This window comes from Ambystoma mexicanum, chromosome 7q (genome assembly GCF_040938575.1).
Source record: "Ambystoma mexicanum isolate Mex_15411 chromosome 7q, UKY_AmexF1_1, whole genome shotgun sequence".
Classification (NCBI taxonomy): Eukaryota; Metazoa; Chordata; class Amphibia; order Caudata; family Ambystomatidae; genus Ambystoma; species Ambystoma mexicanum.
The window spans coordinates 914,186,673-914,203,274 of record NC_090941.1 but is presented as its reverse complement, the minus strand read 5'-3'; the positions used below and the strand labels follow the sequence as shown (position 1 = coordinate 914,203,274).

The window sequence follows — 16,602 nt, the reverse complement described above, 5'->3', positions numbered from 1 at the left end:
GTGTCTTGTCCAGAAAGACAAAATCATCTGCTTCTAGAAGCCATCCATCCAAGATTCCATTGATCCTCCGGGGACACGATCTTGAAGGATCTAGGACCTCATTCATATCTGAAATTAACAAATTATAGAGGATAGTTGCTAGGGGGCAGCCGTGCTTCAATCCTAAGAGATTTTTATCTCTTGTTAGATTCCCGCCCTGGTGAAGTCTGATCTGATCTCATTTATTTCTGAATGTTGGAGCGTGTGGGGAATACTATGCGAGTACATGTTCTGGCAATTAAATTCTACAAATTGACTATGTCATGTATTTTACTGATATCGAGGGATCCTTTGGACATCATTAACGGTTCAGCAGATAAGTACATTTTTGGGACAATTCCATTACTGCAATGTTTTTTGAGTGATAACTGAATTACAATAATTTTACCACATTGCTCTTTTCTGAGATTGATGGTGAAGTGGAGGATTTACCTCCATAATACAGCTGGAGGGGCATTTTCCACTTTGCCTCCACACATTATTTGGATTTATGGCATTCAAATTAATGCTTGCAGAAAATCTGCCAGAATCCATCCTATGGTCTTCAAAAAGGGGGGATCATCACTACCTTATCACCACCTGAAACCCCTCTGTAAATCCAGGGGACCCGAGTGGTGGTAACAGTAATCCTATTTAGCACCAAACTAGTATGAGGTGCCATGTCGCTCACCTCTTAGCATTCAAATGTATGGGGTTGCCACCAGGTGAAGGCCTTCATTAGTTATTGGAGTGGAAAGGGTATACACTCAGACCCTTTACTGTTTTAATACATTGTGTTTATTATATATCTGGGTTCTAAAGCAAAAGTGCTTGGTGCTTATCTGAATGTATAGTAAATTTGTTTATCTATGTAATATAGTGTACATTTCTCACTATACCTCATGTGATTCATGAGTGCCCTCTCTTCTCCCTGGGGGGGGGGGGCTTTCCCTGTGAGGCTAGGGAGGTGAGGCAGCTACCCAGAAGTCCCCTTCTTCCTTTGACTGGTGGGGATAACCAGTTTCACCGTCTTTTCACTTTCCTGACGTACCTCATGGCCGCCTTGCCCGTGCCAAGCACCCCGGTAACCGGGATACCACGTTTTACCACGACCGCGAAACCAAGGTACCACCTTTAACCGGAAAACTCTGCGGCTGGTTTCTTCCCTGGTAGTGCAACGACCTTCATCTTTCCTCCAAGTTGAGATCTTCTCTTCCCCTGGACGACAACGCAACTTGCACCCACTACCAGGAACAACTGCCACCGCTGGAGGATCCTTCTCACTTAAGGTACCGTGTCCCGCCTGGCTTCCCTTGCTACCGACTGTACGGGGTAGATTTAGCCCCCGGCTTTCAAACCTGGGTTAGCCTAGGACACCTTGGCTAAACTTTTCTAAGCCTCTCAACTCTTTTTGAACCCTCTGTAAGACTTTCTAAGCCTAGTGTAACTGTGTGATCTTGGGCGCATTTGTGCTCTGCTCCCTCTAAGAGTGAGCCCAGCCTTTGGACTTTGGCTCACCAGTGACTTTTTGCTCTCTGCCTTGCTAACAGTGTTCCTGAATCATAGAGTGGTGTACCTTCTTCATATTCTGTCTTTTTCCCTCCCTTTCTCACAAACTTATTATAGTGCAATCTAGTTAAGCGCTCACCTCTGTATGAAAATAAGTGGTGTTTTACTGTGATTTATCTAATAGGGAAAAAGGGGTGTATATATCATAATAGTAACTGTGTTTAGAATATTTTACAATAAGAGTGCTGGAGTGTTTCAACTGTGTGTTTTTAAATAAATAATGATATACTTTGATACCAAAGCTCTGGTCAGTGTTTGCTTATATTATTGTATCTGAGTACCTATTGAGTACACTTTGCATTTGAGGGAAGTCTGACTGCTCAGCCACAGCTATCAGGTAAATCTGGGTGGTGCAGACTGCTACCAAGTGGGTTTACTGCCAACACCTGTAGTCTTAAATGTTTTGCAGTTTTCCCTAAGGGAACTGCACAGGTTTCTGCCTAACAACGAGCACCAGAGTGGATAGTTGGTAGTTAAGGATAACCCTTTAGAGATGGGGAGAAGTAGGACTTTTTTTATATTTATATTTGAAATAAAACTTGTTGAAACATTAGATTCCTTTGTCTGACTCCTTACTCCATCTTACCACTATATGTAGTGTCCTCTTATTTAATCTATTGGGTCTAACTATACTTGCCTACCAGCCTTCTCCCTTGCTCCGAGTGAAGCTAAGACTTTTCTGCTATGTTATCCATATCAATAGTAAACCACTGTTGTTTAACCTTAGGGTAGATCTACTTACAATCCTCAGCAGAGGTCTGTTGAAAAATCTTAGCATATATTACAGCTTAGGTTTCACAGATGCAAAATCTAATTTTTGTGCAGCAACAATGTTAATAAAAACAGTTTATTTGTGCTGCATGTAGCTTTGTAAATTAAACATGTTGATATTGCATAGCATTCCCAAATATATGCCATAATAGATACATATTACGTTATATAGAAATTGCCATGCCACTCGGTTTTATGGGTGATCCAGAAAATAGCTTTTTAGATGAACTTTAAGGTGGGATCATCCATGTGTTTTTCTTCAGCTCGGGAGTTGCATGAGGTGGGTAGCAAGAGCAGTTTTCTGACCTGGCCACTAGGTGGAAAAACAGTAACCAGAAGCTGGGCTGCTGGGGATGTAGAAACAGGGCAGGGTGAACCCATACACCTGAAGGGATGCTCGCAAATGGGAGCATCTCTACATTCTAAAGCTGCATCTTGGCATTGGAAAGAGCAGTTTTCCAAGATGCCCTTCTGCAGTAGCTGGATTCACAACAGGTTGGCAAGGAGGGAAAGCCACAGACTAAGAGCACTTGCTTGACCACATGAAGATAATATTTTCTCCAGCATATGAGTTAAATATAGTTGGCTTTAATTTACATAAATTGTATACTAAATTTGAAAGAACATTTCTACTTGTCTGACAATCCTATGAAGATATTGTTTATTATAAATTGTTCAACAAAGAGGTATAGTACACTTGTTTGATTCAATTTCTTTTTGCAGAGTTATTCGAGAACTTGAAGGCCAGCTAGAGTACGAGCGCGTACGTCGTGAGAAGATGGAGGGACAGTTGGATGACTACCGGGCAAAGATTGGCCACCTAACTACATGCTTGGAAAAGCTTAAGACCTCTGCATATTCATTGGTTAGTGTCCCAGCCTTTGGTTTTTATTCTACTGTAACACATATTCCTTGAGAAAAACGTTTAGGAATCACATCTGAATGAAGGGAACTTTAGCCTTAATGTAAGAGGGGTGGGACGAAGAGCGATAACTGTCTTTATAAGCTGTTTATTGGTCAAGAAAGATATTACCCCTTTTCTAGTCTCCGTCCTCCGATTAGAGGATTACATTGCCCGCCATTCTGATTTGGATGTACTGGAGTAAATATTGCGCATTTCTTGCTAGAGGCAAAAGAGACAGTTAAGAGTGATTTGTTCTATTGTGTTTGATGCTCTTGATCTAACGTAAATGGTGACGATGGCTATTAAAAAGAAAGCAAGGAGGTTACAGACTGAGAGGGATACTAGTCTGCTTTTCTGAATTTAACAGCGATTTCACGATCTGATATCATTAATATTATGGGTTTCCAACCTTTTATTTGATGAAAGCTGTTTCTGATAAATGAAAATGATCCGAAGCTACTGTTTGAATTATATTAGAGCCCCATTGATCCCTTTACTCAGTTAGGGAAATCAGTGAATGGCTTCCGTATCCCTTTGGCACAACTACCTTGTCACACCTAAAAACTTTAAATGTTTGATTTAGTAGGTACAGCCTTTTTGGGCGTAGACAGGGTGTGGCATGAGTTGCAAGGCCCAACTTAATTGCTCCAGGACTTAGCCTATAGTTCTACCCTCCACTTAGCTGTGTTCAGAGGTGTTCCTGACAGCTGATGAGGGTGCCCATTTGCTCGTCTGATGTTCAAACTGGAGGTTTTTGTCGAACTGTGAGGTTATGTATGTTTTGCATAAAAAGAAGATGAATGCCTGCGTCACAATTACTACAAGTGTGTTATATTTTTCACACAAGTTCTCTTGTGGCTTGTCTAGTCCTCAAAGTTGCATAACTCATTAGGCACAATCTCAAATTGTACCATTAATCCAACCGTTTTGGCTTTAAGACAAACAATAAGTTGCTGTCTGCTACTTGTAGGTCTGTATAAAGGAATGCAAAATGATGTATCCTAGCAATCCTAGGACTTGCAGAACAGCATTTGATGTACTGCTGCAGCATTGTTTTAAAAAAACAAGAGTGAATGAAGTAGGGTGAGATGGTAAGAGGGTTGTTTCCATTGGGCAGAACTGAATCATTTACCTATGTATAGGATTTATATAGTGCAAACCTAGCTACAGAGAATACAAATCAAGAACCTTGGACAGAGCCAGGAGAGTGAAGCCCAATTAAGAGGTTTCATTCTATTGGGCAACGGTTCACATATATGTAGATCTCCAGCTATCGTCGTGGAACCTGCACGCATAAGTTCAAATCCAGGCAACAACCTTACGCATTTGATAAAACGTGCACCATGTAGTTGGCTAATAGTAACAAATATTATTTAGTCCCGGTCATGTCTTCCTCTTGTATTGCTGCACAGCCTTTAATCTTTGGCATTGCTGCACACTTGGAGCTCATTTTCTAGAGGGATGGTGTGTTAAATGGAGGTGTAAAAGTGAGGCACAATGTTTTCATGTCCATTTAACACTCTGCCCCATGCTCACAGCTTTCCATGGTGTAGGAGGGGTCCTCTGTGAAAACATACAGTGAGCTAAAACATGGTTTTACTCCCTCCCGAGTGGGCACCTTCCTATAGAACAGGTTTATTTGGCCGTGTTTGTTCTCAGTAGAGGCGCTCCCTGACCTTTTTTGAACACCTATGTGAAGTATGTTTCTTCAGGGAGCATGCCACTCTGCTAAGTTAGGTAATGATTTATGAGCTGCTCTTCATGGTTATAGGTATATAGCCGTGCACCTATACTGACCCAATCTTTTTTTAACCATCATCTTGGGCCTGACACGCTTTGACCATGTTCTTCCCAAACATTTGTATACCTTTAAAAGGGAATTGAAGACTTGCTCAATGTTAAATGTCCATATAGGTGGCAGTAATACGCCCACTGATAGTTCTCATGTAATTACAGACATCTCTCCACTAATCACACAAGTTCGAACCACCATCTTCTCATTCTATAATATTTATGACAACCCTGCTCTGATACAATGGTGCCGGACCCCAAGTCTCTAATACATGTTTTAGACCTGTCCATTAGGCTGGATACCTTACAGAGACCATTGATTGATCTCGCACATAGTGCCGGACCACTCTGTCAAAGGTATCGTATCTTGGTTTCAAAGTTCAATCACTCATCTGCAGTTCAACTTTACTTGCGTTGGTTATCACACGCGTTTCATACAATGTTCGTTCCAGTGCGCGCCATACAATTTTGCTGCTTGCAACCTTGGCTTCAACACAGACCGGTCTTGTATCGGTCTCCCCAACTCATCGGCTGTGTTGATTTCACTGACGCTGCTTTGTTATTGGAGCCAAGGACAGTACCACGGCAGCTGGCGATTCTCTGCACCTTAATTATCGACGTGTTTCTCAGCATGGTTTCCCGGTCTTACACTTTCTATTCTCGAGGCTTCGTGAAAGTAATGGTTCCTTTTTGAAAAGGTCAAGGGAACTTCCCTCCTTGCAATCCCCTTCTGTTTCGCCGTCTTTCTCCTCTTGTTAAACTGCCATCTTGGAACTGCTATTTCCTCGTAGCCTTTCCCTCGCTCAAAATGCGCTCTCATGCTCCGCTTGTATCTGGGTGGGGAAGTGTAATGGAAGTCAGATGTGTGTGATGGTCAGTAATTGCCTGACCTTGCCTGACCATTGCATTGGGATACATCAGGTATACGGCTTGGGTCTTAGTCCGTTTTCTCTCATTGCGGGTTGTCTGTGAGAAAGTGATTGTGTTTTAAAGGGGGGGGGATTTGAGTTCCTAAATATCCTACTTGGTCGGATGGGGTAAAGGTCTTACAGGGAAGGCGATACCGCGTCTCACCATCCAGTGTCACACTCCCAGAAGACCCCTCACCCAGGTGAGCCTCCTACACTGGCCCACCTCAGGAACTGGACACAAAAGCAATGGCCATGTCCTGGCCACCTGGATGACAGATCCCAAGGGACTAGTGGGTGAGATACCTTCTGGTTTCTCACACTCACCCAGGACCGGTCGTTCCGAGGAGCGGTCTCCCTCCGGCAGGAGGTCAAAGTCCTTTTAGGATGCCCCATCCCTGGGGGTCCAAGACAAAGCCAAGAACCACAAGAGCGCTTCCGCCGGGTTCACCGCAGATGCAGGTCTCAGGTCGGATAGATTACATTGAAGTCAGGAGCAGTACCTGTTGTCAAGGAAAGCAAAGGAAGGGGTAAAATGCACTATTCAGGCTCTATTAGAGCAAGGGATCATTGTGCCATGCACATCCCTGTATAATACGGTATATACCCAGTCAAGAAAGCAACAGGAGGTATTTGGAGGATAATCAAGGATCTACGTCCTCTTAATGACGTGGTGCAGAAGGAGTTTCCGGTGGTTCCAAATCTGGTGACAATCCTATGTAGCATTCCCAAGACAGCAACATACTTCACAGTGGTGGATCTGAAGAATGTGTTCTTCTCAATCTCACCTCACCTCACCCTGATTCATGGTATCTCAGTGTATTTACGCATGGTCAACCGTGCTTGGAGCACACAAGATTACCTCAAGGATACTGTGAAAGTCCAAGTATTTTCAATAGAGTTCTGCATGCCGGGAAACATTCAGGTGCCTAGCACAATCATCCAGTATGTGGATGATCTGCTGGTATGTAGTGAAAATGAACATCAGTGCAGGAGGGATTCTATGAGTGCAGCAATTGCTGGCTCACAAAGGGTACAAGGCAGATAAAAAGAAGCTACAATACTGCCAACAGGAGGTACTATACTTGGGGCAATTAATTTCTGCAAACGGGGAAACAAATATTGTGAGATAGGGCGGCGGCAGGACGTGCCACTCCTAGGCCCAGTACAGTCAAGGAAATGCAGCCGTTTTTGGGCTTATGTAATTATTGTAGGGCATGGATCCTAGACTACGCAGCCTACACAAGGCCGCTGTTACAAAGAGAATGACAGAAGACAAAAAATTGTAAATTGGAATGAATGCTTAATTTGAGGATTTAAAAGAATCGATTTGCACGCCCCCTGTTTTAGCAACTCCAGATTATACACAGGAGTTTTATTTATTTTCCCACTCTGATGGACGGCTCATAACAGCAGTATTTACCCAAAACAGCACAATGGGCCACAAGCCATTGGCTTATTATAGTGGGATGTGCGACTCAGTCATGCAGGGACAGTTTGCATGCAAACAAGCACTCGCAGAGGCTGCATTTGCGATAGAGAAAGGTTCCACGATTGTCATGGGGTGCTTTGTTACCTTGTTTGCGGAACATTCACTATTCGCCATTTTGGAAAGGTCTAAATCGACCTTCACAACTCAGAGATCCTCTGCATTTGAGATTATAATATCCAAACCTCATATTCATATAGTAAGGTGTAGGACGGTGAACCCCGCCACATTTTTGACAGAGGCATCCACTGATGATGACCTGAAAATGCATGACTGTGCTACATATGGGGTGAAGAGGAGGGTAAATCTAAAGCTAGAGACAGTGCATTGACAGAAGGAAAGACACTATATGTTGATGGGTCATCAACAATTGACCAGGAGATGGGACGGAAGCACACAGGGGTGGCAGTGGTGCACAGTAAAGGGGGAGAGGATGAAGTTCTGATTATGAAAAGATTACTTTTGCATTATTCAGCTCAGGAAGCAGAACTTGTCGCTCCCATTGAGGCATTGAGAGCCTCTCAAGGGCAGTGTGTCACCGGTATATGTCACAACAATAGTACATGCGGGTCTGTCTCGGTGGAAGAGGAGAGGGTTTCAGAGGGCAGATGGCTCTCCAGTGCATTAGGCAAGGCTGTTGGAAATACTGATTGAAGCCATATCATGGCCCTTCGATGTGGCAGTCGTCAAATGCGCTGCCCATACTAATCCCACGGATGAAATCTATAAGTGCAACGTGGCTGCAGACCAGGCAGCCAAGGTTCGTAGCCTGTCTCCCAGATACAAGGTTAACAGAGTGTACAGTGACCACCCAAGTAGGGTGCAAGACCACAGTTCCATACACAGCATTACCCATATCACAGATTATAGAGTTGCAAGGGAAAGCACCTGAGGAGGAAAAGGAGCTATGGTTGTGGAGGGGATGCAAACAGTCTCCCACTGATCTATTGTGGAGGCAGGAGAGTTCTGGAAAGGTGATGATGCCCCAAGAGTTACTCTCTGTGGCATTTGAGCAACTACATTTGCCTTCCCACAGCTCCAAACAACATATTGTGACAGATATTCAGGAGGACTGGTTTGTACCAAACCTACAGTAGAGCATTTTGGAAAAAGCAGTACACTGACATGCCAAAGTTTCAGCACAGGGATGACATTACGGACATCAAGAAGTACATTGCCTCACCCTATGGGGCCGTTCCATGAACTGCATATAGATAATGCAGATATGGGGGACAGGTGCAATGGATATAGGTACCTTATTGTGGTGGTTTGCCCTTTTTCAAGATGGGTGGAGGCAAGACCATGTGCACACCCGGATGCAAAGTGTGCAGCACGGTTCCTGGTCAGAGAAGTGTTTCCACAATGGGGCGTGTGCGAAGTATTGAGATCAGATAATGGCACATATTTCTTTAATGCGCTATTTCAGCATGTCACAGCGCTATTGGGCATAAAACATTGAATGTACTCAATGTACCACCCTCAGGCTAATGGCGTTGTGGAGATAAAACTGTCAAAATTGTGTTCCATGTTAAAGAAAAACTGGGTACACTGTTTGCTCTTGGCCCTCTTCAGTTTACGCACACAGCCTAGTAAGGACCACCATTTGACACCACATGAAATAGTCACAGGCAGGCGCATGCAAACCCCCATAGCCCCTGTGAGAAAAGCATCAGATGCACATCAAGCAGCAACAGTACTAGGAGAGGAATTTGGGGAATATTTAACAGCACTAACACGTGCTATCAAATATATCTCTCGACAGATTGCACCACCCAGGAGCGAAGGACAGGATACACAGGAAGGATCAGAAACTGCAAATGTATCTGCCACAACTGGACCATTATTGCCTGGGGAGCTGATCTACATAAAAAACACTGCGTCGATGGAACAATCCCAGGTTCCAAGGTCCATATGAGGTCGTGTTCTGTAAGCCTCTCGCCGTCCGCGTGAAGGAGTTAAGATATTGGGTGCATCTCTCGGATGTCCAAAGAGCACCTGAGACAAGGCAAAGCTCAATCAACAGAGTAAGGACATATTGTAATAAGACAATGTTTAAGTAAAGGATGCAATTTTTTCCCATTTTTTATTGTTTTTATTTTTTATCTTTTTTATATTTTTTGATTTTTCAAATGTTGAAGGTCCAGAACCCGTTGGCCCTGGTGGGAAAAGGGTTTCCCTCTCCCCCCTCTCCCTCTGTCTCTCTCTCTCTCCCCCCCTCCCTTTCCCCTCCCTTCCTCTCTCTCTTTTTTAAATTCCCTTTATTGATTTTATAACAATGAAAACATTTCCCTCCCCCCCTCAATCGCTTCTCTCCCCTCCCTCGCTCCTCCCCCCTCGCTCCCCCCCACCCCCCCCCCAGAGGACCAGCATGTCTTTCTTCTGCTGAGGACCTGTGAGACCCGTATGCTCAGTGGAGATCCAGTGGAGATCCAGTAGCTTTAGGCGGTGTGGACACCATTGCGCCCTGTAGTCATCTCTCAGGAATGCCAATGTTTCTCCCCATTCCCCAGCAAATTGCAGCAAGTTGTTGTTCATTGTGTACAACGGCCACTCCAGGGCGACCAGATCCCAGACCTTTCACAGCCAGTCCTGAGTTGTACGAATAGTTGGTCCTATCTAGTTCCGAGCTATAAGAATCATTGCAGCCAAAGTGAGGACCTCCCTTGCCTTCTCCCGGCTCCTAGGTTCGCTTTCCCCCTTGTTCCCTGGCAACCCCAACAATATGTGCTCCAGGGATCTATTGTCCCCACGTCCAAAGGCCTGAGTTTGGGCCTGATGCATCTCCTCCTATTCTCAGACATTTCCACCATATGGCGGCAGCTGTGCCCTCCTGACCACATCCCCTCCAACAAGCCCCTGTAGTTTCCGGATATATGCGTTTTAGGTGGGCGGGAGTGTAGTGCCACTCATATAGTATTGTGTACCATGTTTCCTGCAATTGGAAAGCTTTAGCCAGTTTGGGGTTTCTCCTCCTTTCACAGTCCTCCTTCCCGATCTCTCACCCCAGTGCCTGTTCCCATTGACTCATATAGTTCCATGCTGCTCTGGGGGTAGTATCATCTAGGATCCTATATAAATCTGATGTCAATCCCTTCAAATCGTCATGTGTCAGCAGGAACTTCTCGAAAGGGGTAACCCGCCTGGTGGCTGTCTCCCTGCCTCCAGGACTCAATAGCCAATGCCTTAGCTGTGTATACCTGAGTCTCTCCCCTTCCTCCACTACAAACACTTGCGTGCAGTCTATGAAAGAACGTATGGCCTGACCCTGGAACATGTCCCAGATTACCCTGCAGCCCCCCCTCCCTCCATATTGCAAATGCCGTGTTCCTTCCCCGGGGCAAAGTCTCCATTGTTGAAAATCGGGGTGAAGAGCGAAGGGAACGTCGTGATTGCGTTTCTCCCAACCAGTCTGTCCCAAACGTCTGCCACTATTTTGGTTATGGTGCCCCTATACATATGTTGCAGCCTGTGTTGTTTCAGCAGCCATAATACCTCCCCTTAAGCCATAATACTTCCCCTTAAGTCATGCTGCGTCACTTCCCTGTCCATCGAGGCCCATTGCTTGTCCCCCGCCCTCGAGAACCACTCCCTCAGCACCCAGAGTTGCGTTGCCTCATAATATAGTTGGAGGTTGGGAAGAGCCAGTTCCCCTCCCTCCTTGGGGGCATCAAGAGTTGCCTGCTGATTCTTGCCCTCTTCCCCTCCCAGACAAACTCATTTGCTAGTTTCCTCAGTTCCCTGAACAAAACTACTGGTAGTGCCACCGGGATTGCCTGAAATAGATATAGAAGGCGGGGTAGTACTACCATTTTTACTGTCGCTATTCTCCCTACCCATGAAATCCTAAGGCTCCTCCACTTCGGAAGGTCCCTCGCTATAGCCTTCCCTATGGGCAGGTGGTTGGCTGCATACCATCCCACCAGGTTTGGGGCAATGTTCACTCTGACATATTTAATCCTCCCTTGGCTTTGCACAAAAGGCGTTGCTTCCTTCAAGTACGCTATTTCCTCTTTTCCTGCTGTAAGGTTCAACAGTTCTGATTTGCTGAAATTGATTTGTAAGCCAGATGCCACCCCTAACTCCACAGCAATGCCATGCATGATTGTATCAAACTCCTCGGCCTGGTTAATGCTCGGAGCATGTCATCGGCGAAAGCCGCGACTTTGTTGGGTGCCCGCAAAAGGGATTCCCTGTATCTCGTCTGCTTTCCTGATCGCCTGGAGTAGGGGCTCCAGATATATTGCATAGAGGACAGAGGACAGAGGAGAGGGGAGAGTGGGCCTCCCTGTTTTGTCCCCCTTACCAGACTGATGGGGCGCGACATTAAGCCAGTTATCGAGAGGCATGTTACCGGGGCATGGTAGTTCGCCTTGACCATTTTCTGGAAGTCTCCTCCCAGGCCCATTTTAACTATTACCCGAAACAGAAACGTCCACTCTACATGGTCAAATGCTTATTCCGTATCCAGTGGCAGGAGGACCGCGGGATGTCCGTTTTCTGGAGTTTATCCACCAGGTGGCCCACCCTCCTGATATTGTCGGCCATCTGCCTACCCAGTACGAATCCCGACTTGTCCTGGTGGATCAGGAAGGGCAGGCAACCCTCCAACCTATTAGCCAATATTTTAGTATACATTTTTTCTTCCACGTTAATGAGCGCTACAGGCCTACAGGAGGTGAATTCTGCTCCTTCACATCTACAAGCAAGCTTCGACCTCTAAGTGTCGCTTTTGTGCTAAACGAGGAAAAAAACGTTGAAGCACATAACACTATTCTGTATGGTATGATATGATGTTATTTATAACGCGCTTAATACCCAGAGGTTTCTAAGTGCGGACCCAGGGATCGAGCCTGTGGTGCTCCGTGTCGTCTTGCCTCCAAGGTCAGCACATTGCCCCTGAGCTATCCTCCCTGGACCGTACAGGCCTGACTGACCTAAGAACCTTCTACTTAGGGAAATGAGTGACAGCACCCTACAACAATGATGCAGACACACTGTGGACTCTCTTATTACAAGGAAACAATTATTCAGCCATCTTTTGCTTAATACAATTTCTAAAAAAGGTCTTCAGAGTACTTGCAACAGACCGCCAAGTATAAACATAAGGACTCTTATGGTGTGATCATGGTGCTTCATGCTGACAACACATTTTAATAATGAATCATGACAAAGGTTTGTAATAAATCAAAGGTTTTAATAACAAAAACATTTCAAAAAGTAATTTAGTATGTGACAGGGTCAATATGCTGACCCTGTCAGGAGGAGATGGGGACCACTCTCAGTCTGGAATAAGAGATCTACTTGGGTGGAAGCCAGACCCATTACTACCCCAGAGGGGGAAGGTGGCAGTTGGGAGGGCCCCAGTTCCTGCCCCCCTCTAAGTGTCTATATATATATATATATATATGTATGTATATATATATATTACAGGACCTGCGGTAGCGGCCCTGTAGTTATGGTAAGGTTGCTCAACCCATAGGATGAGTGCTTTTGGGGCAGCTTATAACTTCGACCCCCCCCTCTGGACGAATCCTCATGAAACTTTGCAAAAAAGTATATGGCCCTGCCAGATTGATCCTGCGAAGTCTGGTGAGGTTTCGTCAAGGGGGGACAAAGGTAAAAGTGGGGTCCCAAAATGTGTGGTTTTTTTGCATAGATGCAATGGAAAGAAAGTGTGGCTCACGCCTACAGCCCAAACCGTTGGATGGATTTTTACCTAATTTGCAGCAGGAGATGTGGCTTGGTCCTGAAAGGATGCTTTTGTAAATTTGGTGTAAATCCGTCCAGTAGTTTTTTTTAAAACAACCAAAAAGTAGGTAAAAATAAATTAGTGATATGAATGCGGTCCGCGGACTTACTTCCCTGTTCGGTACGCGGACAGGCCTCTGATTGGCCCAGGGGCTGGCGTGTGGTCCGTGGACATCGGACATGCCTGCTGATTGGATGGTGAAAAGCGTGAAGTGCGTGAGATTTTTGAAAAAGCTCGCCATGTTGGATTTGCGGATATCCACTGGTGTCCGCGAACATCGTAGTTAAAATATATTAAAAGCACAACATTGCACTTGTCAAACTTTTCAAAAAATCTTTGGGGAGGTGGATGGGATGGGATACGACTTTAAACGGCCAAAAAACTGGCGTTTCTGTTCTTCAATCTCCGCAAACAGTCCAGGCATTCCTGAAATGTCTGCAAACATCTTAGATGTTCGGGGGCATCTATACTTATTTGTGCATTACAGGGTTGGTGAAAAGCAGTTTTTGGATGGCTTATGACTTTGGCGCCACTCAATGAAACTGCATGACATTTTGGAATTTCATTCTCGACCTGATTCTGAATGTTTCTGTAAAGTGTGGTGCTGTTTTGTCAAGAGAGAACAGAATTAGAGGGGGGAGGGTGTCCCAAAATATTGAAAAGGATTTTAGATATACATGTTTTTGCAAAGTTTGGTGGGATTATGTCAGGAGGGGGCAAAATTAGAGGGGGTCTCCAAATATTGTAAGGGTTTATAAATGTGGTGCCATTTGACGAATCTGCACAAATGTTTGCAAAAAGATTCTAGATCTAGATATGAATGTGTTTGCAAGGTTTGATGGGATTTTGGCAAGAGGGGGATAAATTAGAGGGGGGGTCTCAGCATTTTTAGATGGCCTGCCATTTGACAAATGTGGACAAACGTTTTCAGAAAGACTAGAGACCCAACCTTGAATGTTTGTGGATAGTCTGAATGGATTTTGTCAAGTGGGGGCTAAGTCATATGACTATTGTATGTACGTACATTGTGACACAAAATAAAACATGGGTGGGTTTCCAGCAAACTCGTGTAAGGAGCATTGGCAAAAACCTAAAAGCATGGTTTTGCAAATGTGTGCTGTTAGGCAGAATTATATGCAGTACCCTTTGGGAACAACACACACAATTAAGACTACAAGTTACAGTTCAAATTCACCTTTGGTACAAGCCCGTACTATACAGTTAAAGTGGTAGCGATGGTTTAGCAGCCTGACTTATCTCAAGAGTAAGTGAGCAGTATCAAATAGTTACACAAAGGACAGCAATTACTATGATTCTGACAAACACTGACTCAAGGTTTCCAAGTAAAAGAATATACATTCATTTTAACCTTCAGTTGTATAACATTTCACTATTATTAGCAGTTTAAAAATCACACTCTTAATACACCACACCACTCCCAATAAGTTCCAGACAAGTTAAGCTCACAAAATGAAGTGGGAGCAAAATGGCACTCCAGCAACTTTAAAAGGGAGGAAAATACAAAGTTAATAAGAATTGAACCACACCAGCAGGTAAGTACTCAGGGCAATTGAGCAAGAGGAACTACAATGATAGAATCTGGTAAAAAAGGCTTAGGGCCAAATTCACTAGGTCAAAAGTCTTTTGCTCAAGATCACACGGTTCAGGGTAGTTTGCGGTAAAGTTCGTGGCATGGGTTCCGGACGAGGTTGGTTGGCAGAAAAGTTATTTCGAAGAGAAGGAGAAGCCCTTGGATTTGGGAAAGATTTCAAACACTTTCACCGTGGTTGAATGAAACAAACAACCGGATTTGCACAGTACCTTAAAACGGAGAAAAAGCTGTAGCTGAGGCGGACGTTCCTGGTAGTTCCTGCAGGCTCACGGTTCCTGAAGCGACTGTCGTACTGACAAGAAGTAGGAAGACTGGAGGGTCCTGCACTACCCAGGGAAGAAACCAGCAGCAGAGCGAAACAACAAATAAAAGGTGCACTCCTTAAAACCTAAGCAGGGTCCGACCTTCCTTTCTATCCGGTCCACTGTAGCTCTGTACAGTGAATTCGACCAAAGGAGGGGTCCTGGCTTGCAGTTTGGGCTAACTAGTTGGTCCCACCAGCTCAAGAGAAGAAGTTTCAAGGAGGATCTTTTCTGTCGTCGAATTCTGAAGAGTCGGACCTGCAGCAGGGCTTCACCGGGCGGTTCAGTCGTTGTAGGGGTCCTCTTCCATGAGCTCCTCATTGGTTCTTTCGTTCCAGTGGCGACTCTGCCTTTCCAGTCCCAGAGACCTGCTTTTTATGCGGTTTTCACTTCATTGGGCATCATTCACTCAACATGGAGAGGGGACTATCCAGGAGGGTATTGTGAGCAGCAATCTAGTTTCTGTTTAATCTCTGGGTGTGGCTGGCTATTTAAGACACACCCAGGCATACGCCACGCTTCGCGTTACTCTGCCTGGAGGCAGCGGAACGCTCACCGTGTTCTTAGCAGCCCACAGCAAACGTGCTCAAGAGGGAGCCCCCTCTTTCATCAGCAGAGCCTCGTAGCATCTATACTTACCTGCTTCTGCTACGCGACGGCTCTGGCTCCTCCCTGTTGGTCCTGCTACAGCTGCTACGGTCCTCGGGTCCGCAACTGCTCTGCATATCCCAGCTACCGCGGCTCTCCACAGATTCCAACTACCGCGGCTCTCCACAGCTCCCAGCTACTGCGGCTCATCTGTTCCTGCGCCCGCTCGTCCTCGAGCAGCGTTCTGCCCTGAGTCCTGCAAAAGGAGAAAAGAAGCACACGGTAAGGTTGAGTGTGCATAAGAGATCAGCCTGTGAAAGGCTAAAAGCAAGAAATAAAGGCAAGAAGCCTGTTAGAAAACATTGGCAAACAAGACAAGAAGCAAGAAAGAAAGAAAGGCAAGAAGCCTGTTAGAAAATAAAGGACATTGGCAAATAAGGCAAGAAGCAAGAAAGAAAGACAGAGAAGCCTGTAGAAGGACAAAGTCAAAAAGGCAAGACATTTGTGCAGAGAATCAACACTCTCAACAGCGCAGCAGCACATCCCAAGCCACAGCAGGTCTGGGCTGGACACACATCAGTGAAGTAACTGATGATATTGGACTATTGCGCCCCTGCTGAAGATAGAGAGCAGGACGGAGAGTCTACCTTCCAACTACTGAAGGTGAGCACACTCACAGGTGGGAGGTGTTCACAGGGGGAAGTAGAGGGGGATTTAGCTACTACCAGGTCCCATACTCACCGTCACTTGTCTTCGTGGTCCCGCCACCGATGCAGTCATCCTAGAGGGCAATCAAGAGAAAGGTACCGAATGGAGGTTCCTGATACTCCCGCAGAGCTAAGGTGAGCGTAACACTTAAGGAGGGCTTCTCTGCAGAAGCCCGCGAAAAAGACGGCGAACA

The 16,602-nt window shown here is 45.4% G+C and overlaps 1 protein-coding gene across 2 annotated transcripts in view; it reads left to right on the top strand.

Annotated features, from left to right (window-relative positions):
- Positions 1–16,602, top strand: part of ANKRD42 (ankyrin repeat domain 42) — a 617,667-nt gene that overhangs the window by 465,111 nt on the left and 135,954 nt on the right. For both annotated transcript variants that reach the window (XM_069639864.1, XM_069639863.1), the window contains one exon: positions 3,082–3,223. In XM_069639864.1, the coding sequence (XP_069495965.1) occupies positions 3,082–3,223 (142 nt within the window). The remainder of the gene's footprint in view (positions 1–3,081; positions 3,224–16,602) is intronic.